Below are 27,644 nucleotides of genomic sequence, written 5' to 3' on the forward strand. Positions count from 1 at the left end.
GCCTGGAAGTGGGGGAAGAGCATGACAATAACACTTAGATTTCCCTCAAGTTCTTTGAGTCCAGGTCTCAGGTTGATCCTAGGAGCTGGTTCTGCCTCCCCCGTAAAAAGTGATTTGCTAAGAGGTGACCTCACTCTGCATTTCACAATCATGTGTCATAGAAGCAGTCTGTGCTGCTGAACAATTTCCTGTAAACATTTACAATGGTTTGAGACACCAGGGCCAGTCCCCAGTGGTTCTGGGAAAGACTTTAAAACTGAGAAAAGGACCCTCAACCCAGGCTGTGGATCGGAGGCCAGGGAATAATTACACCGTGATCATCAGTCTGGGAAGTGCCTGAGGCCTCTGTGGTTTGCTTTCCCAGCAATTTTCTGAGAAGCTACTGAGTGGCGTTTCAACAGGGCAGAGGCCACAGGGTTTGAAGGCCCAAGTGCCAGATAAACAGTCTGTGGTGGCAGAAGTTCAGCTTTCCCTTCTGTGGGCCTCACTGAGACCAGGAGGTTAGGCCCCAGCTCTGGTGCCTGAGACCACTCTCCACACTCACACTACTGGGCCATCTTGTCCCTCATTTCTCCCTGGAAGTGGCAGAGCAGGGACAACAGATGAAGTAAAGAATGGATCCTGGCCCTTGCACTTGTTCTCCGTATTAGTTTCTTGAGGTATCAGTTACCACAAAATTGGTGGCTTAAAACAACACCATCTATTCCCTCACAGTTCCGGAGGCAGAAGTCTGAAATCACAGTGCCAGAAGAATTCAGTCCCTCCCAGAGGCTGTGGGGCAAAATCTGTCCCTGGCCTGTTACAGCCCTGGCAGCTGGCAGAAGTCCCTACTATGCTTTGGCCTGTGGCTGTATCACAGCAGTCTATGCTGTCTCTTTGTTAAGGACATTTGTCATTGGACTTAAGGTCCACCCATGTAATCCTTAATAATCTCGTCTCAGCATCCTTAACTTAATTACATCTGCAAAGATCCTTTTTTCAAATAAGGTCATGTTCCTGGGTTCTGGGTGGCTATCTCTTTCAGAGATCCCCATTCAACCCAGTGCACCCTTGGTGATGGAGAACAGGGTGGGCTCCATGTTCAGATGACGTAATTGGGTCTAAGCATATTGTTTGAAAGGAGATTAACATGGGGTGCTGTGCACTGTGCTGCACCTTCATCCTTACCACCTCCATGCAAGGAGACCTTCGCCACTGCATTATGTAGAGGAGAAAGTTAAGGTCACGTGACACCAGTAATGGCAGAGCAAGGACTGAAGTTCATTCCTATACTTGGCATGTCAAAAGTGTCCTGGGCTGAGAGTCAGGAGATCTGATTGAGTTCTAAGCCTGGTTCTGCTCCTAAGTGGCTGAGTGATGTTGCTTAACTTCTGTGTATCTCAGATGGCCCTGGCCTTTCCCCCCACCCCCGCAGCGTGGTCTCAGGATTTGCAGTGTCTACTTTACCAGGGATCAATTGATAATGCAAGTAAGAGGTCCCCTTCTTTCCCACATCCAGCCAACAACCCGTGATGACTTGAATGCTCGTGGAAGTTTGAGAAGCCATGGGCTAGGCCATCTCCAGCAGTTTTTACCTCTAAGTGCCTACGGGGTCACACTCTCAGGAGTCAGACTTTCTCTTCAACAGGACCAGGCTGGGATGCCTGGAAAAGGGGGCTCTACCAGGAGCTGGGGGTGGTGGCGCAGAGGCACCAGAGGAGCGTGCACCTTGAGAAGGGGTTGACAAACAGTCACAGTGGCAGGTAGAGAACGGGGGGCTGTTCTGAGTTACCCATGACCTAGAGCCCACACATACTTAGGGCACCCTTAGAGCAGAGATATCAGAAAATGAAATCTGTAAATTTGAGAGAAATAGACTATTATATTATATCATGGCATTATTCTTTTGGTTTGCATAGGTGGATGAGGGAGTGGGGTGCACCTAACCTTTGTAATACTTGGGGTCTCTAGCCCTACTCTGTGCTATATAGCAGCCACTGACAACTCAGGCTACCAAGTGCTTGAAGTGTGGCTGGTCCAAGTTGAAATGTTCTCAAAGTGTAGAGTGCATGATGGATTTCAGATAACTCATTCATAATTTTATGTTGACTAGCTGGTGAAGTGATATTTTATGTAAAATGGGGTTAACTGAAATATATTATTAAAAGAATGCATCTCAGCTGCATTTTTTCTTTTATAAGTTGGCTTCTTAAAAATTTTAAATGGCAGCTGGGCACTGGTGGCTCACTCCTGTAATCCTAGCTATTTGGAAGGATAAAGATCAGGAGGATCTCAGTTCAAAGTCAACTGGGGCAAATAGTTCAGAAGACCCTATCTTGACTATACCCTATTCAAAAAAGGGCTGGTGGAGTGGCTCAAGTAGTAGAGCGCCTGCCTAGCAAGCGTGAGTCTCTGAGTTCAAGCCCCAGTACCTCAAAAAAAAAAAAAAAAAAAAAAAAAGAAATGGCCATATAACTCACCTTTGTGGTTATTAGAGAACATCACCCTAGACATTTAATCCAGCAGGTCAGGAACATAAACAAGATAGGTGCATGGTTTTGCAAACAAATGTTGCCAGCAATATAATTTTGCATCAGCCTGTACTTATCAATAAAGGGTGGGATTCTAGGCCTTCAACTAAAACAGAGCTCTCTGAAATGACCCTAGTTTCCAATTGCTCCACCCACATTTCATAACTCTATGACTGTGGGTGAGAAATTTCACCTGAGTCTTGAGAATCCATATAACACATGATAAGTGTTACCGTAGTGCTAGCTTTCTAGGTCTATTGGGAGGACTAAACAAGATGATGGATATGGGGCATCTAGCTTGGCACTGGGCACACACCTCATACAGCAACCATATTGATCTTATCCTTTGGCCACATCTAAAAGGAGGAAGAGAACACTGTGATGCTGGAACTCAGTAGTTGCTCAACCTGTGTGTTTTGAACTGAACGGTCATGGTGGGAGTTCACCCTGGTGGGAGCCTGGCAAGGAAGCTTCACCTGCCTGCCTGGAAAACCCCTGGGAGTCCCCCACCACTCAGAAAAACTCAGCCATAAACATCCTGCTGCTTCCACAAAAAGTCTGTCTCAGACAGCTGTCCCCCAAATGTGAGATTAGTCAGGCTGTGGGAAACTTCTGTGTTTCTTCAGATGCCCCTGAACCAAACAACTATTTATTCTCTGCCAGTGAGTGCTCTCTCTCCCTTCCTCCCCCTCCTCCTCCTTCTTTCTTCCTCTCTCTCCCTCTTCATGCTCCTCTCCCTCTCCTTTCTTCCCTTTCCTCTTTCTGTGATTTACTAAAAAATACTCAATATACAGAAATCCCTCTACCACTTTCTTACCAGCCCATCACCCTTGGGACTTCTGAACATTTCTTGAGCAAGGCAGATTCTTTCTCATATGGAAGCAAAACATGTCCAATTAGAACTTCCACCACAGATCCCAGTTTTCCTCTAAGGTCACACAAGAAATTGATGGCCGTATTTATTCTACCATGACACCCACTCCTAGGAAAGTGAATCTTTACTAATGTCCTTCTAAGTAAAAATCCAATGCTTGCTCATACAACACATTATGCCAAGTACAAGAAGTCAGACACTGTATGATTCTGGAAAATTCTTAGAGACAGGTAGTAGGTTAGTGATTGCCTGGGGGCGGGGTGGAGGGATGGAGAGAGAGGGGTACTGCTAAGGGGTTTCCAGTTTCTTTTGGGGATGATGAAAATGTTCTGGAACTCATAGTAATGGTTGCAAAAAACTGTGACTATACTAAAACCCACTATTTTACATGCTGCAAAAGGTTGAATTTTATAAGCTGTGAATAATTCCATAAATCATCTAATAGTTCATTAAGACACTCTGGGGACTCCAATGGCTTCTACTGGCACTGAGCAATGTCTTCTTTGTCCCATACCCACCCCTCTGGCACTGCAGCTTATCCCGTTCAATGTCCTCACTCACTGCTCTTATGAAACTTTTCATTAGCAAATCCAGGGTAGGTCTCATGTCCGTTTCTCTTGTCCTACCTTCAGGCCGCAGGAGAAAATTACAATCATATGGGTTGGGGCCATGAGAAACCATTGTCTCCCTACTCAGTGGGGTCTTCATGGGATCAGTAGTCTTCTTGAGTATTTCCACCTTTGCTACACAGGAGCTATTTCAAACCACTACATAACCCTTGTACTCCACTGTTAAACACATCTCTTTGGCAGGCAACCTTGCCTCCCCCTCACTGAGCAATGGTACGTTACCAGGTATGGACACTTTCAATTTCTGCCCCAGTAACTCCCTAGCTCTCAATCTCTGCTTTTTCCCTCCTATCCCCCAGTTCAAGGCAAATCCTTCCATCTGTGCTGTGGATTCCACGCTCCCTCAACTAGAACTTTGCTTCAGCAGTGGTCATCTTGAGTGCTAGACCCCCTTTTCATGCTCTCTCCATCGTCCCACCCCAGTCCTAGGTTCACTTTACTATTGATCTTTTGCTTTGTGTCCTACTCTTGGTCATGCACTATGTAAACAGCTTCTTCATTTTTGGCTCCAGGTTCTTGACATTAGTCACTGTTTTGCACTCATTTGATGCACTTCTAGATCCATCTCTCATTCCCCTAATCCAGCTCTTGGACCTGATTGGCCACCACCTCTCATGACAGGGGTCAAAGGGATTTAGGAAAGAATAGAACTGCATGAACTACACACCTCATGAAGTTTCCATCTCTTCAAGGTCACGTTAGAAATCATCAAATCTAGCTTCTGTTTTATAGACTCTTGTATTGTAAAGTAGTAAGGTCTAGTTATAACTTTGGGACCTTGAAAAAAAAAGAGATCCTTAGAAGTGATCAACTTGAGTTGACTTGGAAAGTATATGACAACTAGGTCATCTTACTGCCATTGTGGAAAAGTTGGTAATGTAAATGAAGTTAACGGGGTCGGAGGCGTGGCTAGAGTGGTAAAGTGCCTGCCTAGCAAGTGTGGAGCCCTGAGTTCATATACCAGTACCAACAAATAAATAAATTACCAAGCAAAATGTTTTCCATACCCATTCCTTTGCAGGCTTTATACAGCTTTTTGACATCTCGATCCACATCAAAACCCTGGTGACTCTTTTCTTTGGCCTGGAGGAAATAATTCAAAGGTAAGTAGATAATCATTCTTAAGTTATCTCTGACTAAATTGGTGGCTAACTGGAAGACCAAGCTGTCATCCAAACAAGGGTTCAGCTGTCACTTTACACGTGGGTGCATGTGGAAATTGGCTGGGGAAGCTCTGGGCCTAGAGTGATGAAAAGTGATGGCTGGTACTCCTTGGTCCCAGATGGCTTTCGATGACCACAAGAGAATAGAACCTTTTGTTCTCAAGGACAATTGGCTTGGCCAACTCTGTAATAAGTGATTTTCCTATCAATCCCATTTTTGTGTGTCTGTCTCTGAAACAGAAACTAATACAGTGGGCCAGTGTCCTTGAGGATGACTCCCTGCTTTTGTCATGAGATACAAGTTTATCTAGGGAACAGGGTTTGTCAGCCAGCAGCTGAGGGTTCCAGGGTCTTAATGAAGATTTGTTTGCTGACCTGGATCTGTCATAGCCACACAAGACGGGACATACATTTAGTTTGTCAGAGATCCTATACGAATCAGCAAAAGCAAAGCATTTGGCTTTTAATGCTCCTCAGGGGGAAAAAGTCTTGTATATTTACTGAGCCATGTCCCATGCTTCAGTCTTTGGCGAAATACATGTGCTAATGTGGCCACAGTTACTTATGTCAATATTACTATCTGTTATTTTTCTTTCAGTCAAGCTACTTTGTTTTTACTTAAAGTCATTTTTAAAAAGCAACTTTTCTTAGTACTAAACTGGAAACCCAGTATCACTAGTCACTAGCCTAAGCAATAGTTAGTTATTAAAAACAAGTGGATCACTAGTTATGCAGCTAGGAACCCTGAGTACACTTGAGTTTTCTAGGTTTCTTGCCTTTCCTCACCTCCCTGAGGTAACATGGATTCATGTGTTTGTTTTCTTCAGCAAAGGCTGTGTTAGGTAATACCCCCCCCACCCCCACATTCCCACCCTTCGTTTTCACTGTGCCTAGTGGAAGTGAAGAGTAAACCACATGTGACACAGGAGGCATGTGGCATTGCTATTTCTTGGGGGATGGCTCCTTCCTCTACTCATGTGGTCACATTGGGACTGTCAGTCATGAGGCTTGAGCTCATTGTCCTGCTCTTGCTGACCTGTGTGGGCATATGTCCTGTCACTCTGGAGTTGTGATGGTTCAGTAGTGGGGATGTATCCAAGTAGAATCGTTCAGGGTCTTTCTTTTGGCTAATATACTGAGAAAGGAATGTGTTTCCCTTATTGGCCTTGCTGAGCTGAGAGACTAGGTGTCTAAGGGCTCTTGGTGGCTATCTTGTCTACTACATAAGGAGGGATGGAGGTAGGAAGGAAGGGAGAGAGAGAGACAGAGAGGGAGGGAGGGAAGAAGGAAGGGAGAGAGAGAAAGACTAAGAGGGAGGTAGGGAGGAAGGGAGAGAAAGAGAGAGACAAAGAGGGAGGGAGGCAAGGAGGGAGAGAAAGAGAGAGAGAGAGAGAGAGGGAGGGAGGGAGAGAGAGAATACAACAGCCTTAGATACAGCAGTGGCTGTATCCCTGCACTTTCCTGTTCATTAACTAACAAACTTCCCCACTGGCTAAGTGAGTGAGTTGGATCTCTGCTCCACAACCTTAAGTGTTCTGACTAATATCCATGGTCTGGAGGAGGTCTTTGTTAATGGAGAATCGTTAGAGCTGACATTAGAGATGAAGAAGTCTTCAGAGGCCCTGATTACCCCTTTTGCCTTTTGGGATGTGAGAGCATGGCAAGCTGGGAGGGAGAATGATGTTTTTGAGCACCTACCACATGCCAGGCAATTTACAGATCTTTCTTCATTATTCATATTGTGGAGTGTGCATTAGTAGTCTACTTTATAGGAAAGGAAACCTGGCCTCAAATGGGCGAGGGACTCTGCAAAGTTTTGTAGGGTGCATGCAGCACAGTTTGCCAACTAAAGCAATGCTCTACCCATTGCACCATCCTACCTCACACTCCAGTTTCTGTTAGATCCTTAATGTGCAGGCCTTGGGATGACATATCCCATTTTCCTTATCCAAATCTTGTGTGGCATGTGAGAAAGCTCTGTGATGCTTCTGAAGTTTGTTGGCAGGACCAGCCACATCATTTGCAGAACTCCGGGTAAAGCAGAAATGCAGGGCTCCTTGCTCAAAAATTACTAAGAAATTCAATGTGGAGACTTCAGAGCATTAAGCCAAACGTGAGGCTCTGATCATGGGGCTCCATGAGACCACACAGGTTGTGCACTTATGAAGCCCACCTTGTTTTTGATCAAATTCTGGGGGAAGTGGCTCTCTGAGAGTGGAAGTAGTGATCTCAAGAGTACACAGTGTTCCTGCTTTCTATCACAAGTGTTAGGAAGGATTGGAGGAGGGTGAAGAAAATCTCCTAATAACAGGCTAATCCACAAACTGTTCTATAGGGCACATTAGTCTCAGTGGAGAGAATCTGGAAGAATATTTGTGATCCATTTCACGTCACAACTGATAAGTGGAAACTGAGACACAGGGCTCTGACAGTGGCTATGCAAGTTATGCCCAGCATGGGGACTCTGAGGTTTGGGGTCACACTTGCCAAGCCTAGGGCTGGCAGGGCTGCTTCCTTGCACCTTTTCCTCGCTGGCACACAAAGAAGCTTCAAGGGCTTGCAGAGGCCATGTGGAGACTTGTCTGAGGTCTCCTGGCCAGGTAAGGGCTCACTTGGAGCCAGGGCTAGAATCAGGACTTTCTGACTCTGAGAGATATAAAATGACATTCCTGTCCTGCCTCTCATCTCCCTCCTGTTTTAGTAAGGTCATTATGTGACACAAGTACCATAGAGCTGTAGGTGTGAGGGGTAAGAAAAGAGCCCTTTGAACATATCCCATTTATATAGCCACAATCAAAAACTGAGCAACAAGTGTCATTTGGCTCAAACTAATGCTGATACGTGGGGACGCAGTGGGAGAGCGCTGAACCCAGTGTTATGAATAGTGATGACCTTGGCATTTAATTCTTTTTTTTCTTGCCTGATAAATAATGTGGCAGGAGTCTACATTGGAGACACTGCCATCACAGGGCAGGTGGAAGGCACAGACCCCCTAATTTGCTTGAGAAGAGAACGCCATCTTGTTCCTTATGCAGCAGGATATTTGGTGTCAGAGTGAAGGAACCATGTGACGTGATGTGATGTGATGTGGTGACGACGATGATAAGAAAGAGAGAGCAAGCAGTCTGGAATCTTTCTCTGGGTGACTGGATTGCCTCTACAAAGGCTGTATTCACCGGTGATCGGTGGATGTCCTGTGACTCCTTCCTAGGTGCTGGGGACTCCTGTGTTCTCTGGAATATGTGGGGAGCTGGCACCCCACACCCATGGTTCATTGTTCCTGGAGGGACAACTGGCTTTGGGACCTGAGGCCTGTTTGCCACTCAGAAGTTTTCTTTTTTGAAATCTGAAGCCACAATGCAGAAATTGCCCACAAAGTGGAATACAGAGTAGGTGGCAGGGGACTCCAGCACAGGGCCAGGCACATTCGGGAGGCTTTGGATGACCACTCTGAGGCTGTGTGGAGGCGGGCAGCATGCCGCTGTTCTGTTCTGATTTTAACAGTGCTTGCATTGGCACTCAGGAAACAAAAACAACAGAAGAAATTAGACGTCAGGAACAACGGTCATGAAACTCTGGTCTTTGAGCCTGCGGGAATCCTGGTTTGAATGTGCTTCTACTCCTTAGCAGACAAGTGAACTTGGGCCATTCATCATAAGCCACGGTTTCCTCATCTGTGAGATGAGATTGTGTCTGCTTTGCAAGGGTTGAGCTTATGTGAGATTACACTTCAAAGGCCAGTTTATAGGGAGCTGTGTAAGTATTAGTTCTTCCTTCCTTGCTTCCTTGGGCCATCTCTTGCCTTTTTGTCTTATAATGATATTTATAAAATTTAATAAAGTAAATATATGCAGATTTCAATTATGCATATTTCCATTTGACAAGTATGAAAGATATATGTACATATGTGAAGATATGCAGGTACACTTATTTAGACATGGGTTTTCAATTCTGCATATTTTGATTTCAACAAGTTTGAGAGCTATCTGTCTAGATCCTTGTCCCTAGGGAAATGAGCAGGTAAATAAAACAGCATGACGCTATAAAAAGCACACTGGGAGCAAATGGCTGAGGGGAAAAAGGAGTTTCCATGGAGGACGTGACATTTGTGCTGATATTTGAAAGTTGAGCAGAAGTTAGGCAAGCAAAAAATGAAAAGGGAGGGGTAGAGGGAGGAAAGACGTGCCAGGACAGGTGACAGCCTGATGCTTTTGGAGTCTGTAAGCTTATGTGCTTACTGTGACTTGTCAGTGTGCTGCTGCATAGCAGACATGATTGTATCTAAAGGTGACATGAGGGCTGAAGGTATGGCTCAAGTGACAGAGCACTTGACTTGTAAGTGCAAAGCTCTCAGTTCAAAGTCCTTGCCAAACAAACAAACAAACAAATAAATGTGACATTAGTCTACACAGCATATGTAAGAGGCTCTTAAAATGCTTTTGCTGAAAATCACTGACTCTTTACTTGGGCCCACAAATTAACTCAAACGGGAGAAAAACTTGACATCTCTGTCTCCCTTTTACACTTTTTGTCCTTTGCTCTGAGCCATTTTCTCATGCAGACACCTTGGAATCAAGGAAAGGCCAGAATGATCAATAACATCTTTCTGACAAGGGACTGAAGCCACCCGTAAGGAACAGAGGAGCCTTGCAAGTCAGACCACCCTTCCGAATGAAGACAATTATCTATGTTGACGAAGATGCACACTGGAGCAGGAGTAATCATCTCATGGGAACCAGATTGCTCCCCTCAAGTGATGACAACAATGACAACTTCTCCAGAACCCTTGGAATGCTTTGACTGAGATAATGGTCAACCAGAACCCACGTGTGTCTGGGACTGCTTAACTATGAATACCTTTTGTTCCCGACCCTAATTCACTGTCTTTTTGAGACTAAAGATCATGTCTGTACCCTGAATATGACTGAAGATGGACTGAGTGCTTAATTTCAACACTTCCCGTGGGATATCCCTGGCCCTGTAACAAATCTCCTTTCTCTGCCTTCACCATGTCATATTCACCATTTGGCATATAGGGATGAGTGGCTGGACCTGACATGTGGAATCCCAGGAGTTTAGGCTTTGGGTCCAAAATTCCAGTTTCACATAGAGTTGGGAGGCCAACATACTCAGTTCAAATACTGTTCTGCCCCTTGCTGGGTGCACGACCCTAGCAAGCTGACCCATCTCTCAGAACCTGATCTGTGTTGTCTTTAAAGTGGACATGCATCCGCTTCTGGGGTACATGCAGTCGTGTTTGGGTTGCAGTACACAGTGCTGGATGACAGGGAACACTTGGCTGGTAGCACGTAGGAGGTAGAATGCTAGGTGACATAGGATGTAAGGGTCATTTGTAAACCTGAAGTATTATCAGAATGTAATGAGAATTGCAGTTGGGCTGTTTAATATTTCCAGTGAAGTCCCTCAGAAAGCCCTAGCTTGCTGTGCTCTGCTTGGTAAATATTTGAAAGTGGTTGTCTGGTGTCCAGGCTCTGAGCCAGGAGGGCTCAGGGAGTGGAGAGCAGAGGGCAGGGGGCTGACAATACACTTATCTCAGAGAGCTGCTGTCTGGGCCAGCATGAAACTAAGCAGGTGGCCAACAAGATGAAAAACAAGGGCCAGGATAGTGGCCTGGGTCTATTAGCAGGAACAAAATGGAGGGAGATGAAGGCTGTACTGGGGACAGCCTTGGATACACCCAAATTCTTCTCAGTATTACCATTTACAGTTGCCACAAACCTGGAGCCAAACCTGCCATGTGTGGCTTTTTTTAAAAACAAAATTCCTGAAAGAAAATTCAAGCAATTTTTATTGAGGGACACTTGGAATACAATAAACTGCACGTGTAAATGTTAGCTATGAGCTCCTCACTGCTCTAGGGCAAGATATTTCCGGAAAAGAGGAAACTGGGAAGTTTAGAATGAGATGGGGAGAGGAGGAGGAAGAGAAATAGCTGGAGAGAAAGTATCCTTTCAGCCTGTGGAGGAGCTTACCTCCATCCTAAAACTATTCCTGACCTGGTTGCCCAAGGCTGAGAGATTTCCTGGGATGTGGGAACTTCCGTGTCAAGACGGAACAGCTCTAGGTAAACCAGGATGGTTGACCATCCTGCTTAACTGTGCAAGCTTGCTAGAGCCAATTGTGGGCCCAATTTTATGAGCATTTCTTGCCAACTCTGGATTCAGGGAAGTCATGCTGGTAATTTGAAATCACCCATGGTGGAAGTATTTATACCATGGTAATTGGTAGACACCATAAATTGGTTTTATTTTCCTCTGGAGACTGATTGTGAGATATTTTCTAGCACACCACTGACTTTCTCTTTTGTGCTTACATTCCACTCTAGAGATGTCTATCTGATCCCCTTAAAATAAATCAGCATATTTATCTATTGCTTTCCCTAGACCATAAGCCTCTTGGGGGCAAAATTCACATCCTATATATTGTCATATTCCCAGTGTCTAGTACAATGCCTGGCACATTTGGACAACGTTTATGTATTAATGAAGGGGAATAGAGCTCTATTGCTGTTGATCCCAAGCACATGGAATTCAATGAATGGAGGGACTCTTTTCTGTAGGATGGAAATATTTCTCTGCCTTTGTATGTTATACAATATGTGTCTTGATCTTTCTCCAGTTTGTATCAAAGTCAGGAGTCAGTGGTAGTAGTGAGAACAGAAGAAGGGAAGAGGAAACTTATCTAGCCAGATGTCTTGAGCTGAGAAGGTCCAGCTTTCTAGGATGATGAAGCAGAGAGAATGAAAAGGGAAACAGTAAATTTCACTCGGGTGCTTGGGAGGGCTTGGTCAGACCTTATCTGGTGAAAAGACAGGAATCACAGGGAAAGTGAAGGCTTCAGATTTTTCAGATGTGGAACAGTTTGAGCTAAATAGAGCTTGAAGCACTTAGAAAATGAGAGAGAAAATGGACTCTGTGGAAAGTGACCTGGCTGACCTAGAGATTTGTAGCATTTCAATCCTGGTTCCACATCAGAATCATTTCAGATGCTTTAAAATATGTGTTTGACTGGTCCTATTAATTCAGACTCTCTGAGGGGGTAGGTATATATCAGGAATAGGAATTTTAAAAACTCTCCAGACCATTCTAATGTACAACCAGGGTTGAGAGCCAATAGTCTAACAAAAATTACAAACTTTCCCTATTGACATCCCAATGAAGGGAAAAGACAACTTAAAAATATATGGAGGGTATACACAGGTAAGAAGTCCTAGACCTTATCCAATATGCTAAAGAAAAAGGGAAGAAGTTTATCACAGAATCAGCACAAACTAAACCCAGGTTTTTCTCAAGTAGATGATGTGGAACACTGAGGTACTGAGCCCATTGGGCCTTCATTTGTTTTTGAAAATAAAGTTTTATTGGAAAACAGCCAACCGTCTTTACATTTGGACTATGGCTACTTTAAATGATAACAGCAGAGTTAAGCACTTCTAACAGAGGCTGAGTGACTCACAGGGCCTCAAATACTTACTTTGGAAGTGCCCACTGTACCCCTTGCAAATAGGCTTTTTGGTCTTTGATTTTTTTCTTTTTAATCAGAGAACATGGGAGAGGATCTGAGCTTTCCATTGGCAACATCAAGTTTAGCTAAGATTTAATACTTTTTTTTTTTTTGCTTTCATTTACTGACCCCCATTTATGGTGGTAATATAAAATTTCCTTTTAAGATACATTGATTTCTATAAAAAGCAGGTGGAGTTAAAGACAATCATTGAGCTATTAGTAGAATGGGTGACACACATGTCGGGAAACAATCATGAGGGTCCTACTTAAGTTTGAAGTTTGGGAAACATTGAATGGATCCAAGTCCCTCATTTTACAGTTAAAGAAACAGTGGTCTGGCTATTAAGTCACCTATTTGCTGATGGAAAAACTGATTTCCTATCTTTGTCAAGACAATGTTCTTTTACCTGTAAATGCTACTCATTTGTACTTTGAAGCCAGTTGGTATGAATACAAAGCACTGCACTATTGAAGTTCACGAATTCAGATCCAGAAGATGTCCCAAGTGACATTTCCCCAAACTGAGGAAGTAGAGATTGATGAGAAGTGCGAACCAGAGTCAAGGGGCCATTTGCATTTTAAACATGAATCTTGGGTGATTAGTGACATATTGATTTTATTAAGTCCGTTGTTTTTGGGGCATGGTGTCCTTGGGACAATCAATTTCATGAAAAGTCTTGCTTTTTCTTTCTTTTTTTGTTTTAAATAAAAATCCACTTAAGTGCTTATATAAGCAAAAAGCAAAACTACCAAATAGTTTGGATCTTATAAGAAGATTTAGTGTTTTGGTGTGTGGTTATTGCTTTATTTCCAATGGGATTCTCCATGATTACACCAATTAAGAAGAAAGCTGGTTTCTTTATTCTTAGATCTTCCCACTTGTATCCATCAGAAGCTTGCTCATCTTGGGAGTAGATCAGAGAACTGGGAAAATGTGCTAGGAAGCCTAAGCACCCACTTAGTGAGTGCTGAAAATGTTACAAAGGTGTGTGTTGCTATTGGCCCCTCCTTTCAGAGATGCAGTTTTAAAGCAACGTGTCCTGTGTTTGGCCATCACTACATAAATAGGAATATTTATATCATTCGACAAATAAGGCTGAAAGGAGAAAATACCCATTTGGATCAGAGCTCAACATGACATACATATGCTGATGATATGTTCTGAAAAATAAGCAAAACTTTTCACATTAATAGCCTTTCTCTTACATTTCAGAATGCTTATATGCTGTATATCAGTACCTTTTAATGAACATTGATGTAGTTAGGTCATTTTGTAGACAAACAAGCATTCTTAAGCTATGCTCTCTGAGCTATACGTGTGAGGTGCTATTTACCTATCAAAGGTGACTGTGGAGTTGGCTAGAAGCAAGGAACTGTGACCTAAGACTCTTCAACATCCAGTGCCTTGAAGTAGTGGGCACCATTGCTCCTGAAGTAACCAGCCTGCCACACTGAGCTTCAAAATGGAGAGATGGAGTTGGGCAGCCCTTTGTGGAGCTACACCTAAGCAGAGAAGAGATAGGCAAACCAACTCATGATTATTTCTGCCAGTGTCTTTCTGGGCTAGGACTGCTCATCTAGGCAGGAAAACCAATAGCTTAGCAGTCCAACGGAACAGCCTCATTGTTGAGTGTTTCAACAGCGAAACCTTTCTCACCTTGGCCACCAGAAATTACTAATGGGTCACTGGTGGAGATCCAGAGAGGTAAAGACATTATGGGGACATCTTCTTCCCCATAGTTTTGCTTTCCCGTCTAAGGTCTGTGTCTAACACAGTGGTTCTCAACCAACCAGAAATGATTTCTCCTTCTAGGAGACATTGGCAAAGTCTGAGGAATTTTTGATTGTCACAAATATGGGAGTATGACTATTAGTTATCTAACGATAGAAGCCAAGGATTTTACTAAGCATCCTACAAACACGTTGAATGACTCCCCACAACAAAGAAGTTTCTTGGTCCAAATGTCAATAGTGCCATGTCCTTTGTACCAAGGGTCTGTAATCCCAAACTATGGTTGTGACAATTCTGTCAACATGTTACTTTAGAAGGTGTTGAGCAGGCTGAACTTCATACTGACTATGGCAAGGTCTCCAGTCACCAAAAGAGAATTGCTGGGTTTCCATAAAAGGAAAGATTAGGAGTTGACCATGATGTCTTTATTTTTAATTTTTTTTTCAAAGTAGTCCAGAGGACAAATCTGAAAGATGAGTAGAGGGATAAAGCAATTAGGAGGAAGGGTTTGAGTTGAGATCAGACCAAATTGAGAAAGCCAGCATCACCTCCTGCTTCCGTGTCTGCATCCTGGCTTTTGAGGGCCTCATAGCCTGCACAGCTGATGTCATGGCTAAATGACAAACTCTCAGTTGACTAATTTTAGGGACTGTTAAGTGCTGTGCTGGGATTGAGAACTTAGAGTTTCTGCTAGAGGAAGAATAACATTATCTGAAAACAAGATTTGTGTTCAGGGGAAGATGATAGCCTGCTTTGAGATTTGAGAAAAATCTATGGATTTTTCTGGGAGTTATAGACCTCTGAAAAGCATTAAACTTCCAGATATCCAATTATTGCTGTATTGCATCAGTGAAAGTGTGCTTGGAGTGTAGGTGGTTGCAGGGAGATGACAGTTATTTCTCAATCACGAAAAGAATGATGCCTTTAGGAGTTATGAAAAATGAAGCATGTTTCTCATTAGAAAAGAATTAATCCATTTCCGCCTTATATTGCCAAGGTCTGTCTTTTGCCAATTCAATCAGAGCATAAACTTGGGATTCATTTCTTATAGGAAAAGAAAAAGGCTAGTGTATTCTGGAATCACGGAGGTCAAAGATAAGTGGGCAGATGGAATTGAAAAGAGAAAATACTGAGGCCACGGTGGGCCATCCTGGTATCAGATGTACCATGTAGTAAGATCTAACCAACAGTGTGTGAACAAGTTCTGATTTGCTGCGAAGGAAACAAGGTGAAATAGCTAAACTTGCTTTGGGCAAATTCCTGTCTCAATCAGTATCAAAATAATGAATGTTATTCTTTCCCCTGGTAAGAGAGATTGTGCAGTGGATCTAAATCTATTAATCCTTCTTTAAAATTCTTTGAAACATTTTAATCTTCCTTTTAATCCCCACTGTGATAACCATCCAAGTCCCCATCACCTGAAAGGTGAATTGTTTTACTCCTATCTACCTTCAAGTCTTCATTCTCTCTCAGTCATTTGAAAGTATTAGTTGTAGTGGGGGTAGTAGTAATCTTAATATGAAATAATAGTTACAAGAAATGAGTAATGGTAAGGTAAAATTCCACTCCCAAAGATGGATAAGGTCAACCTTGGCCACAGTGATTATCCAAGGGATAGGTACATGACCCAAGCCAACCAGAATTCTCCTCTGACATTTTATATACAGGTACTGAAAGTCACCCTTCAGGTCCATGGACTCTGCTTGTATAAATCAACCAAACACAGATCAAAACTGTTCTAAAAATTTGCACAGGGACAGATGTTCTTTTGGCAAATGTTTCTGGAACAGTAAAATGCAACTATTATATAGTCTTAGGTATTATAAATCACCCAGTTTATAATATGTAGGGGATGTACATAGGCATATTGGAATACTACACCATTTTATATAAGGAAGTTGACCACATGTAGGTTTTGGTATCTGTGAGGGACTCCTGAAATGAATTCCCGTGGACACTGAGAGATGACTGTTTTCCTAGAGGTTGCTAAGCCAGAGCTGAACCATCTGTGGCCAGACTCCCTTTCACCAACCCCTTTGGCCTTCCATGCCATTGAAAAGATAAACCTCAGTTTCAGTAGGAGAGAATGAGTCCAATGCATAGAAAGAAGGAGAGAAAGGGAAGGGAGAGATATGAAGAGAGGGAGAGGGAAAACAAGATGATTTGCTCAGTCCCAGGCACAAATCATGAGCCTCAGCTATCCTTTCTCCTTTGGAGTCAAAGTGTGGTCTTTTAATCAGTTCTAGTCAGTAAGATAGAAAGGCATAACTGCTTAGCATTTTTCAGACAGGTTTTCCTTAATGATTGGGGACTGGTACATGAGGAGAAGGCTGCTTTTCCCTGTATTCCCCTCCTTCTTGGTTGTGACTTTATCACATGAGATCACTTACTTGAACCCAGGACCACTGTTTTGCAGTGGGGAGGGGAGACATTGTCCATATGGGTAGGTGGCAGAATGAAGAAGTAGACTAAGTGCTGAACCAACCCTGGAATGACCTCCTTTCAGACTTCCTGTCTTTGTTATTTAAGCCACTGCTGGTAGATAGTGTGCTGCTTGTAATCAAATACCTACTAATTGTTCAAAAAACAAACAAATGAAAAAGACTTTAAGTTCATACTTCCCCAATTACCTCAACCCCAAACTTCCCTCTTGAGTTTCAGATCTAGGTACCTGTTCGGCCTTATTCCCAGGTGTACCATGACATCTCAACTCAGCTGATGCTAACACTGAACTTTCTTCCTTTCAAAAACCATCACTTTGCCTTCTATCCTTGGGATATACCACTGTCTACCTGGATACATAAGCCAGATATCCAGAAGTCATTGTCGCCTTCCTTTCCTTTCACCTTCCACATTCAACCAATCAATAAGTCATGTTTATTTGATCCTTTACTCTGTCCTCCTCTGCCCAATTCCACTGTCTCTGTTTTAGTTGGTAGAGAGAGGCAGAGACTCTTCACTTCTTTCCAGAATTACTGCCTCCCATGTGCTATACTTGCCTCTGATCATTCATCTCCCAACCTTTCTCCACTAAATCCTAGCATGGTCCATCCTAGAGCAGCCCTGCTTTGACATTGATTAGGGCTTCCCAACTACCTTTGGCAGTGGTTCCCAAAGTGGTCCCTGGTACTATAGCACCAGCATCATGAGGAACTTGTCAAATGCAAATTCTCAGGTCTCACCTTAGCATGTCTACTGAATTAACACTAGACAGAGAACCAGTAGGAACCTCTGGGGGAATATAATATGCTAAAGTTTAAAACAAATACTAGACAGAGGTGATAGAACCCAATCTCCTTGGTATGGAGGGTTGAATAGTGCCCCCCTCAATTTATATCTGTTCAGAGCTACTTTATTTGAAAGCCTACAGACATATAATTAGTTAAGGATTAGTGTCTTTATAAGAAAAAAGACACACTTAGAGAAGGCTACACGAAGGCAGAGCCAGGGATCAGGGTTCAGCTGCCAGCAAGCCAAGAATGCATGGAGTCAACAGAGGCCAAAAGGCAAATATATATACATTTCCCTGGAGCCTTCAGAGGGAGTGTATCCCTGCTGATCCCTTGATTTCAAACTCCCAGACTTTAGAACTTTGAGATAAGAACCTTCTGTTGTTTTAAGCTATTTAGTTTATGGTACTTTGTATAGCAGCCCTAGGAAAACAGTTCATGTGCAGCGCATACAAGAGTCTTTGGGTCTCTGTGCACCCATCCAGTTTCATCTTCTGCCATTGATCTTTGATCTTTCTATCAAAGATATTTATATAGCCTGGCATGGTGGATGCCTATAACCCCAGCTATTCAGGAGGTAGGAGGATTGCAAGTTCAAGGCCAACCTGGGCAACTTGAGCCACTGTCTCAAAATGACAAAATAAAAAGGGCTAGGGTATATCTCAGTGGTAGAGTATTTGCCTAGCATGTGCAAGGTGGGTTCAATCCTCATACCATATAAATACACAAAATTTATGTGTCAAGTCCAAGGGGTGTAGTAATGACTGAGACACACTGTCTGTTCTGCAGAAACTCATCGCCCAATGGGAAAGGGTCCCAGCTCCATGGCAATTGACAAGTGGTGTGCCAAGTGCTCCAAAAAGGTTAAGACTGAACATGCTGATAGCATTCATCTTCTCTTATCTCTGTTCATATACCTGCTTCTCCATGCCCTCTATGTACACGCACCTGCTCTGCAGAGAATGCACTTCTCTTTAAGTACCTGCTTCTATTAATTTCTGCTGTGCAGAACTGCTCTCTCCACTGTCCTATTTCTAACCTTTTTTACAATGGAAACTTTTCTTCTGGTGCATCCATCACATATTATTTTAATCACTTATTCATGTGCCTCCCTCACCTGACTGTGAGCTCCATTGAGAGCATGGCTTGTGGTCTTTTGTCTTCTTCCTCTTTCTATCTACAAGCCTCAAACAATACCTGGCTCCTGGAATTTTCTCTAAAAGAACATTTTGCACTGAACTAGAATTGTAAAATTGACCACAAGGATGGAAAGTGGCTTCCTTCCTCCCCCTTGGCAGAAGGAATCCTTTCTCAACTGCCTTCACAGTGCTGGTTTGGGATGAGAGCCAGGAGACAGTGCTCGGGGGCAGGCACAGGGGGCAGCTCTTTGCGTTGCATTTGAGATGAGGCTCAGGGAGCAGGGTGTGGAGCTAGGTGAATTTTCAGGGCCATGATACAGGCTTCTCTGCAGCCTGAGTAGTGGGAGTGGTTCACAGTCAAAGTTGTTAACCTGGACCTGGGAGAGGCTTATATTTAACTGTGGTTCTCAAACCTGGAGGGCTTGCTTGTTCAGATGCAGGTCCCTGGACCTCACCCCAGAGTTTCTCATTCAGTAGATTTTGGGCATGGCCCTAAATTTGCATTCCTAACAAGATCCTTCCACAAGATGTTGGTTTGGAAAGCATGACAGTGGAGAATATTTGATGTTAGTCTTATGACTCTCAACTTTGGATATCACAGAATCAGTTGGGGGGAGTTTTAAAAAAATATGGATGCTGAGGCCTCACCCATGAATTGGACTGGGAGTATGATGGTCTAGAAGGATTGGCTGCAACTGAGCAAAACACTGGGTTGATGGAGACTTATTTAGAAAATGTGACCAATTAATGTGTTCAAAGTTTTCTCGAGAATTTGCTAGGCAGTAGGCACTGTGTTGGTAAAGGGACAGAAAGGGGGAAACAAGACACACGTGAACTCACAGGGAGTGGGGAAGCTATGCAAGAGACATTGGTGTTAGACAACACAGGAGTGATGGAGTTATACACAGAGTATTGTGCTAAAACGACATCTCATTTAGCTCAGGGTGGGGAGATTAAGGGAAGGGGGTAAAGTGAAGAAGTGATGTCCCAGTTCCTCTACTAACCCCAATAGGTTCACTTATAGTCATTTAATATGAGCCTCTATTGAACCCAGGACAGAATGAAGAATTTCTACTAAATCCAAGTCCAGTCTGTGTCTCTTACTGGATGTTCAAATTGCCTACTTCTCCTTACCTCACATTCTCCATCTTTAGGAGGGAAATACCACCAGTATCTCTCTCTTAGGATCGTGACTAAGTGACACAATGTCCTTGTAGTGCTTGATATAGTGAAAAGCTCAAAGTCATGGACCACAGCTCACACCCTCAAAACAGCTCACAGTCTACTAAGCATTGGATAGATGTCGGTTCTCACCAGCATGTCTAAGGACCCATTTTAACCTCCGGTTGTCGATCGTCACTGGGATTGCAGATTCTTGTGGCTGTGCTAAGAGCAGGGACACCAGTGTGTGCCACTGGAAGGTATGGGGTTCCACCTTTTTCCCTAAGTGGCCCCAGTCTCCTGTGGCTTTATAGTTCCTGCATCAGGGTTTCAGCTCTGTGTTCTTCCTTCTGTCAGCATATTTTCCTAGCAGCCTTCTCATCTCCTCTTAAAAATGGCTGCTTTTATCTACCACAGAGAAGCCCCCAAAGGCCAGATTGTATGATTCCATTAGAAACATAGCTAGACTTTGATGGTGAATTTGTCTTTAAGCGAAAAGGTGTGCTTTAGGATAGGTTCTATTTTGGCATCAGAGTTCCTTTTTCTTTCCTCCTAACTCATGGTGGTGTTCTGAAGGACCAATCTTCTACCCTAAAAGATTTCCTGATTAGGAAACTATGGTTGCATGGTCTAGGCTGGCTTTGGCTTGGGGTTCTCTGTGCTTCTTTTGAGTTTGGGATCACAATTTAATGCACACACTAGGCTAAAGCCATATTTACTCACCCCCCAAAAAATTCCCCGCCACATTTCTATCTGTCTCCACATCCTCCCTTCTTTTCTCAGGAACCTGGGCCTGTTCCCCACCTGTCGTGCAGCTCCCAGGTGCTTCTGATCCACCTTTACTTGAGCTTCCTGGTGTTCACCTGCCCTTAGACAGATCATTTTTCATTTGATTTTGCAATGTTTATGTTGGCTAAATATTGGCACAAGCAAGTCATTTATTTGGCATGTTCACAAACACTGTGGCAGATCGCTGAACAGATGTTGTAACATTTACAAGTTGGCCTTCATTTACGGGCACTTATAATGATACCTGCTCTCATCAGACGTGTGCAGAGCTGTCCTGGAGGGCTGTGGTATGCACCATTTTAGAGTTCCTTCAAAGTCCACTACACATGAGAGTCACCTGGGAAGCATGATGCCCAGGACAACCACTAGATCAATGAATTCAGACTCTCTTGGGGGTGGAACCCAGGCACCATCAGCTTTTAGAACCCCTCATGTGAATGCAATGTGCAGTCAGGTTTGAGGACTTGTTCCTCAGACTGTTGCTTGCAAGACTTTAATATGCCTGAGACTCACTTAAGGGTCCTGTTAAAATGCAGGTTGTGATTCAGAAGGGCTGGGTGGGTCTGAGGTTCTGCATCTGTGACAAATGTCCCTGGATGTGGGTGCTTCTCCTAGTCCAGGGACCAGTTGTTGAGTAGCAAAGCAATAATCCTTTCTAGAGCCTCTCCGTCAGCCTTGTAAATAATTTCCCAGAATTCATTAGTCCTTTTGAGTTTGTGATTCTTTTCACATTTTCAGTGGCTCCCCTAAGTCTTGCTTTTTCTTGTTGTTCTGCCCTTGTTCTACTGCCATGCTCCCATGGTAATGTGAGCTCAGTGTTCCATTTCCCTCTAGATAGTAATTTTCTTGAAAACAGCCCACACAACTGAATAGGCATGAAGAGACATCTAGCTAAACCAAAGCACATTTTCCTGTGCATCTTATTTTTTGGCAAAGTTCACTGGACACAAGGATATATCCTGCAGGCTAAGCAAGCTCTTTCAACACTGTGTGATTTAACAGATGAAAATAACAGTAGCTTGGTTATTGCTACTCCAAATAGATTAGTCACAAACACTAGGTATTCCATTCAAAAAATTATTAGTGATGGCAAAAAAAAATGAAGAAAGCACAAAGCAGAAGTTTCAGTTTCAGAATTAGCTAGGATTCTAGTTTATAGTACCTTGAAAAATGTGTTTCTGGGCCAATATTAAAATGGATTAACAATAATATTATTTGTCAAATGGTTATCCACGGTCTAACACAGACCTTGTCTATGGACATATTCTTAGGGGTTAAAAACCTTTCTAGGAACTAGGTGCTGGTGACTTGTGCCTATAATCCTAGATACTTGGGAGGCTGAGATTGAGAGGATCATGGCTGGAGGCCAGTCCAGGCAAAGAGTTCACAAGACTGTCATCTCCAAAATAATCAGAGCAAAATGGCCTAGAGGTATGATTCAAGTGGTAGAGTGCATGTTTTGCAAGCTCAAAGCCTTGAATTCAAACTGAGTCCCACCAAAAAAATTAATTAAAATACCTCTCTAGGCATTTAATGCTGACATTAACTTTAAAAAGTAGTGTAAAGCACCATGGATCATCAGGATGACCAAGGGCTAGCACATGATTTCAATGCCTGCTTTTGTGTCTGCATTTATAATTCTATGTATGCCAAATCTCATTTAATTGTTGTAGGAGAAAACGAACAGAGAAAAGAGGGAGAGTAGGTATAAAAAAATCACACTTGAGCCAAGGGAGGCCCAATGGCATTACAGGAAATATTACAAATAAAAATTTCACCGTAAATTGACTAGAGAAACCCTTATAGAAATGAGAGGTCAAACCACACACCATACTTTAGACTTGCTGAAACTCAAAAGAAACAGAATTATAGAAATCAGGACTAGTTTACATTGCATCCAATGTAAACAAAATAACCTTGTCCACTCCAAAAAGTCAATAATATACATTTGAACGTCACTGACCTGAATTTTTACTAGTATTTAACTTGTAAATTTGGTTTGGTTCAGTAATGGTTTCAAAAATGGCATTCTTCTATGAGTTTATAGATATTCAGCCAACTTTGTTTTATTTGGTGGTACTCAAATTTGGACTCAGGGCCTTGTGCTTGCTATGCTGGTGCTCTACCATGCCCCAACCATTATTTGCTTTCATTTGTTTTCAGACATATCTAATGCTTTTTGCCCAGGGTTGGCCTTGGATCATAGTTCGCCTGCTTCTGCCTCCTGGGTAGCTGGGATTACAGACATGAGCTACGGTGGCTAGCTCTCAGGTAACTTTTTAAAGTCATTACTGGGGAAATTTTTTGTTCTTGAAAAAGGTTTTGCATTTACTTTTTGAGTGTTAAATTTCCTTACGAATTTCCGAAAAGTCATGGTAGCCCAAGTGTAGTCTCATACACTATGTGATGTTAATAGTATGTTCCTAGCAAGTTACATTTTTATATTAGCTGCAAATCTCATAACATTTTCCTTGGGAAGTTTTCCCTGCTTGAAAGTCATGTCTCATAGTGAGGTTTTCAGGGAGGAGGATGGTGGTGGGGGCGTCTACTATGACAGGACCCTGATGAGTAGTACTGAGTCCATGAGAAAGCCATGATCTGGACAGAACACAAAGTGCTTACAGGCTGTGTGGGCTCTGGCTGTCCTTTCCCTGCTGGGTGGCTGAGAGGCTGCACGGCTGCAGAGGGTTGGGCGTTCCCTTTGGGCAACTGTTGAGTGCCTTCTGAGAGGGAGTAAGACTTGCTCTGAGGATTCAAAACAGAAACACATAAAAATGGTCCTGGGGATTGACTTTCAGAGGACAGAATTGTCCTACAAAGCTGTCAACGCAGGAACAAACAACCCCTCCTAGGTCCTCTGCGTCTATCAGAAGCATTTACCAAGAACCATTTACTTTCTGTGGAAGATACGTAATGGAAAACTCATAATTTGGGCTGAGAAAGATACCACTGACGGGTGTTTTAAAAAATAATGCCTAAGAAAATATTTGTAGGTTGTAAGCAGCTGAATGCAGTTTTCATATATAGCGAAGAGAAAAACCCCTTGTAATCAAAGTTATAGTTTAGAGGCAACTTTGGATTTTGACTCTCAGTACTTCGAATGTATAGAGAATATGTCCTCTTGCTGAAGAAGCTATGGTTGGTACAAAAGTCTTATTAAAATTCATATCGGAATGGTTTTGGATACACATATTTCAGTGTAAAAATTTAAGGTTCAACTATTAATGTGTCTTGTCCAGAGTTGGTTCCAAATGCTAATGACTTAGTAATTAATAATTTATAGACATGCTGTTCACAAGTCTAGACATTTCAAAAGAAAAAGTAAAATATTCCATCTATTTCATAAATACTTACAAATATCTGAATATTTGATGCTATTTAGAGATAACACTGGAATATTTTCATCTTTCAATCTAAATGACATGGCTTTGCAGGAGTATTTTTACTGTGGTGTACTGATACTTGTAACATGAATCTGTCTTTCACACCGAACTCTGAAGTTTTTACAACTTTTCCACCCATAACTTTAGTTATCCATTACCATTTACTGCCTGAAACAGTTCTCCTTAGCCCTTTCTAAGAGATTTTTAACCAATGGGGGAGAAATATATTCCAAATACATTTTTTAAAAGCATGGTATACTGTTGCTAACACCAACAATAAAGAGTAATCAGAGGAAAAAGTATGACAACATCAATCATGAATTCACGGTTTAAACTCTTCCACAGGCTAGCAGAATTAAGATGGATTCCCAAAGCAATAAATACTCACATGATGGTTACCCATCGTCGTTTCCCTGAGATGGCCGTTCTGTGTTTCATTGAGAGATCTGTCCTCCCACAGACAAAGTTTATAATGGTTTTCCCAGGGCGTAATATCTCTTGGGTTTAATAAATAACTTTTGGCACTGGATTTCAATACAATGCTGGGATGGGCAGAGAGTGGTGATAGCGATGAATGAGCTGAAGCCGCCCACGCTGTCCTGGTAGGCCATTTTTTAAAAAAATGGAAATAGTACAAATAAGTTTAAGTTTTCTAAGTAACATAATAACTTCTTCACACCTGCCTCATTTCTGGATTGCTGATTTATTCTTTTATATTATGGGTGTTCACATGATTTTCTCTTAATAATGAAAGCATTCCCCAAATTGAAAAATTATTACTGCTTTACAAATATCACCCATTGTTATTACAGAGGATTTTTGGATGTACACACTGAGTTGTACCACATTATCATTTTTATAATCTAACCAGATTTTATTTTGTTTTGCTCTTTCACTAGTGGAGATTGAGCACAGGATCTTGCATATACTAGATCTAATTAGTTTTATTTAGTTATTTGGGTTTTTTTTGGTGGTACAGGGTTGAACTCAGGGTTTCGTGCTCTCCAGCCTGGCACTCTATGGCTTGAACTACACTTCCAGCCCCTAGTTTTTCAATTTAAAAAACAATTTGTGCAAATGGGAAATTTTTTTTCTGTTTAGAGATAACACTGGAATATTTTCATCTTTCAATCTAAATGACATGGCTTTGCAGGAGTATTTTTACTGTGGTGTACTGATACTTGTAACATGAATCTGAAATGGTACCATGAAAAGTAAGGCTATTGTTAGCCTCCTACTCCTTTCCTCCAAATTTTCTTGTGATCCTTTCAGAAATGGTCTGTATATATACAGCCAGGTCTGTCTCTTTGTTTCTCCACCTACATAACTGTTTATCTGTGTATCTATGTATCTAGGTATCTGTCTGTCTGTCTATCTATCATCTATCTATCAATTTATCTATTTCTGGTTTGTGCTTTTTTCTCAACAAATGGGTTATACAATGCATTGTGTTCTGTGCCTTGTGTTTTCCTGTACTAAAGAGATTCGTGACATTGGCACAAGTCTTTTCCAGTGGCTGCGTGGTATTCCATTGTGGGTGTGAACAAAGCCATTTTTCATCAGTTCACCAGTAAAGTTGGTTTTGGTTTTCTTTCTTTCTCTTTGGCAGCCCTTACTTTTCATTCTTTTTTTTTTCTTTTTGAGATAATGTCTCACTGTATGCTCAGGCAGGCCTGGACTGCCATCCTCCTGTTTGTGCTTCCCCATGTAGCTGGGATGACAGAAGTGTACCACTATAACCAGCCACTGGTTGAAGTGGGGTCTCACAAACTTTTGCCTGGGTTGGCCTTGAACTGTGATCCTCACAGTTTCTACCTCCTGAGTAGCTAGAATTACAGGCATAAACCACCATGCCAGGCTTGCTTTTGGTCTTTTGCATCAATCTCTGGTACTTATCTTTTCTTATCTTTGCCTACTTGTTGAATAAAATCTTGAAATGGAATTGCTGACCAAAGAGTGCATGCACTTAAAATTCCAATAGATGTTGCCAGGTGCTGTCCATATAAACATAAAATCAGTTGACCCATGAGGCTTACTTTCAAAAGACAAAATTCACACCCCCTACCACAATAAGCGAGTGCTTGTTTTCCACAGACTGGCCGATGCTAACATTATCAAAGTCTTCATTTCTGCCAAGTTTCAAAAAGGAAAAAAAATGGTTATTTGTTGTGTAATTACATCTCTTTCATTTAAAAACCTTACATCGTATTCCATTCCTTAGAAGCTACTTTTATGAAGTTTTCTTATTCCAGCTGTTGGTTTTCCTTTTGTTTGTTTTTGTTTTTGAGATAGGGTCTTATTATGTAGCCCATGTTGGCCTCAAACTCACAATACTTCTTTTTTTTTTTTTCATTTTTCTTTTATTATTCATATGTGCATACAAGGCTTGGTTCATTTCTCCCCCTTGCCCCCACCCCCTCCCTTACCACCCACTCCGCCCCCTCCCTCTCCCCCCCCAATACCCAGCAGAAACTATTTTGCCCTTATTTCTAATTTTGTTGTAGAGAGAGTATAAGCAATAATAGGAAGGAACAAGGGTTTTTGCTGGTTGAGATAAGGATAGCTATACAGGGCATTGACTCACATTGATTTCCTGTGCGTGGGTGTTACCTTCTAGGTTAATTCTTTTTGATCTAACCTTTTCTCTAGTACCTGTTCCCCTTTTCCTATTGGCCTCAGTTGCTTTAAGGTATCTGCTTTAGTTTCTCTGCGTTAAGGGCAACAAATGCTAGCTAGTTTTTTAGGTGTCTTACCTATCCTCACCCCTCCCTTGTGTGCTCTCGCTTTTATCATGTGCTCAAAGTCCAATCCCCTTGTTGTATTTGCCCTTGATCTAATGTCCACATATGAGGGAGAACATACGATTTTTGGTTTTTTGAGCCAGGCTAACCTCACTCAGAATGATGTTCTCCAATTCCATCCATTTACCAGCGAATGATAACATTTCATTCTTCTTCATGGCTGCATAAAATTCCATTATGTATAGATACCACATTTTCTTAATCCATTCGTCAGTGCTGGGGCATCTTGGCTGTTTCCATAACTTGGCTATTGTGAATAGTGCCGCAATAAACATGGATGTGCAGGTGCCTCTGGAGTAACAGTCTTTTGTGTATATCCCCAAGAGTGGTATTGCTGGATCAAATGGTAGATCAATGTCCAGCTTTTTAAGTAGCCTCCAAATTTTTTTCCAGAGTGGTTGTACTAGTCTACATTCCCACCAACAGTGTAAGAGGATTCCTTTTTCCCCACATCCTCGCCAACACCTGTTGTTGGTGGTGTTGCTGATGATGGCTATTCTAACAGGGGTGAGGTGGAATCTTAGCGTGGTTTTAATTTGCATTTCCTTTATTGCTAGAGATGGTGAGCATTTTTTCATGTGTTTCTGGCCATTTGAATTTCTTCTTTTGAGAAAGTTCTGTTTAGTTCACGTGCCCATTTCTTTATTGGTTCATTAGTTTTGGGAGAATTTAGTTTTTTAAGTTCCCTGTATATTCTGGTTATCAGT

At 42.3% G+C, this 27,644-nt stretch overlaps 1 protein-coding gene across 3 annotated transcripts in view; it reads right to left on the reverse strand.

Moving 5' to 3' along the window:
* Positions 1 to 24,585, reverse strand: part of Anxa13 (annexin A13) — a 47,365-nt gene extending 22,780 nt beyond the window's left edge. The window contains exons 1-3 of one of the 3 annotated variants that reach the window (XM_074069171.1): positions 24,525 to 24,583; positions 23,376 to 23,498; positions 5,021 to 5,096 (exon numbers count right to left, since the gene is read on the reverse strand). In XM_074069171.1, coding sequence (XP_073925272.1) covers positions 5,021 to 5,096; positions 23,376 to 23,498; positions 24,525 to 24,539 — 214 coding nt within the window. In that variant the 5' untranslated portion in view covers positions 24,540 to 24,583. Of the gene's footprint in view, positions 1 to 4,010; positions 4,163 to 5,020; positions 5,097 to 23,375; positions 23,499 to 24,524 lie in introns of those variants that run through there. The other 2 variants (XM_074069172.1, XM_074069173.1) reach the window with 2 other exon arrangements.
* Between the last annotated feature and the right edge of the window lie 3,059 nt (positions 24,586 to 27,644).

The sequence above is a fragment of the Castor canadensis genome, chromosome 3 (assembly GCF_047511655.1).
Source record: "Castor canadensis chromosome 3, mCasCan1.hap1v2, whole genome shotgun sequence".
NCBI classification, from domain to species: domain Eukaryota; kingdom Metazoa; phylum Chordata; class Mammalia; order Rodentia; family Castoridae; genus Castor; species Castor canadensis.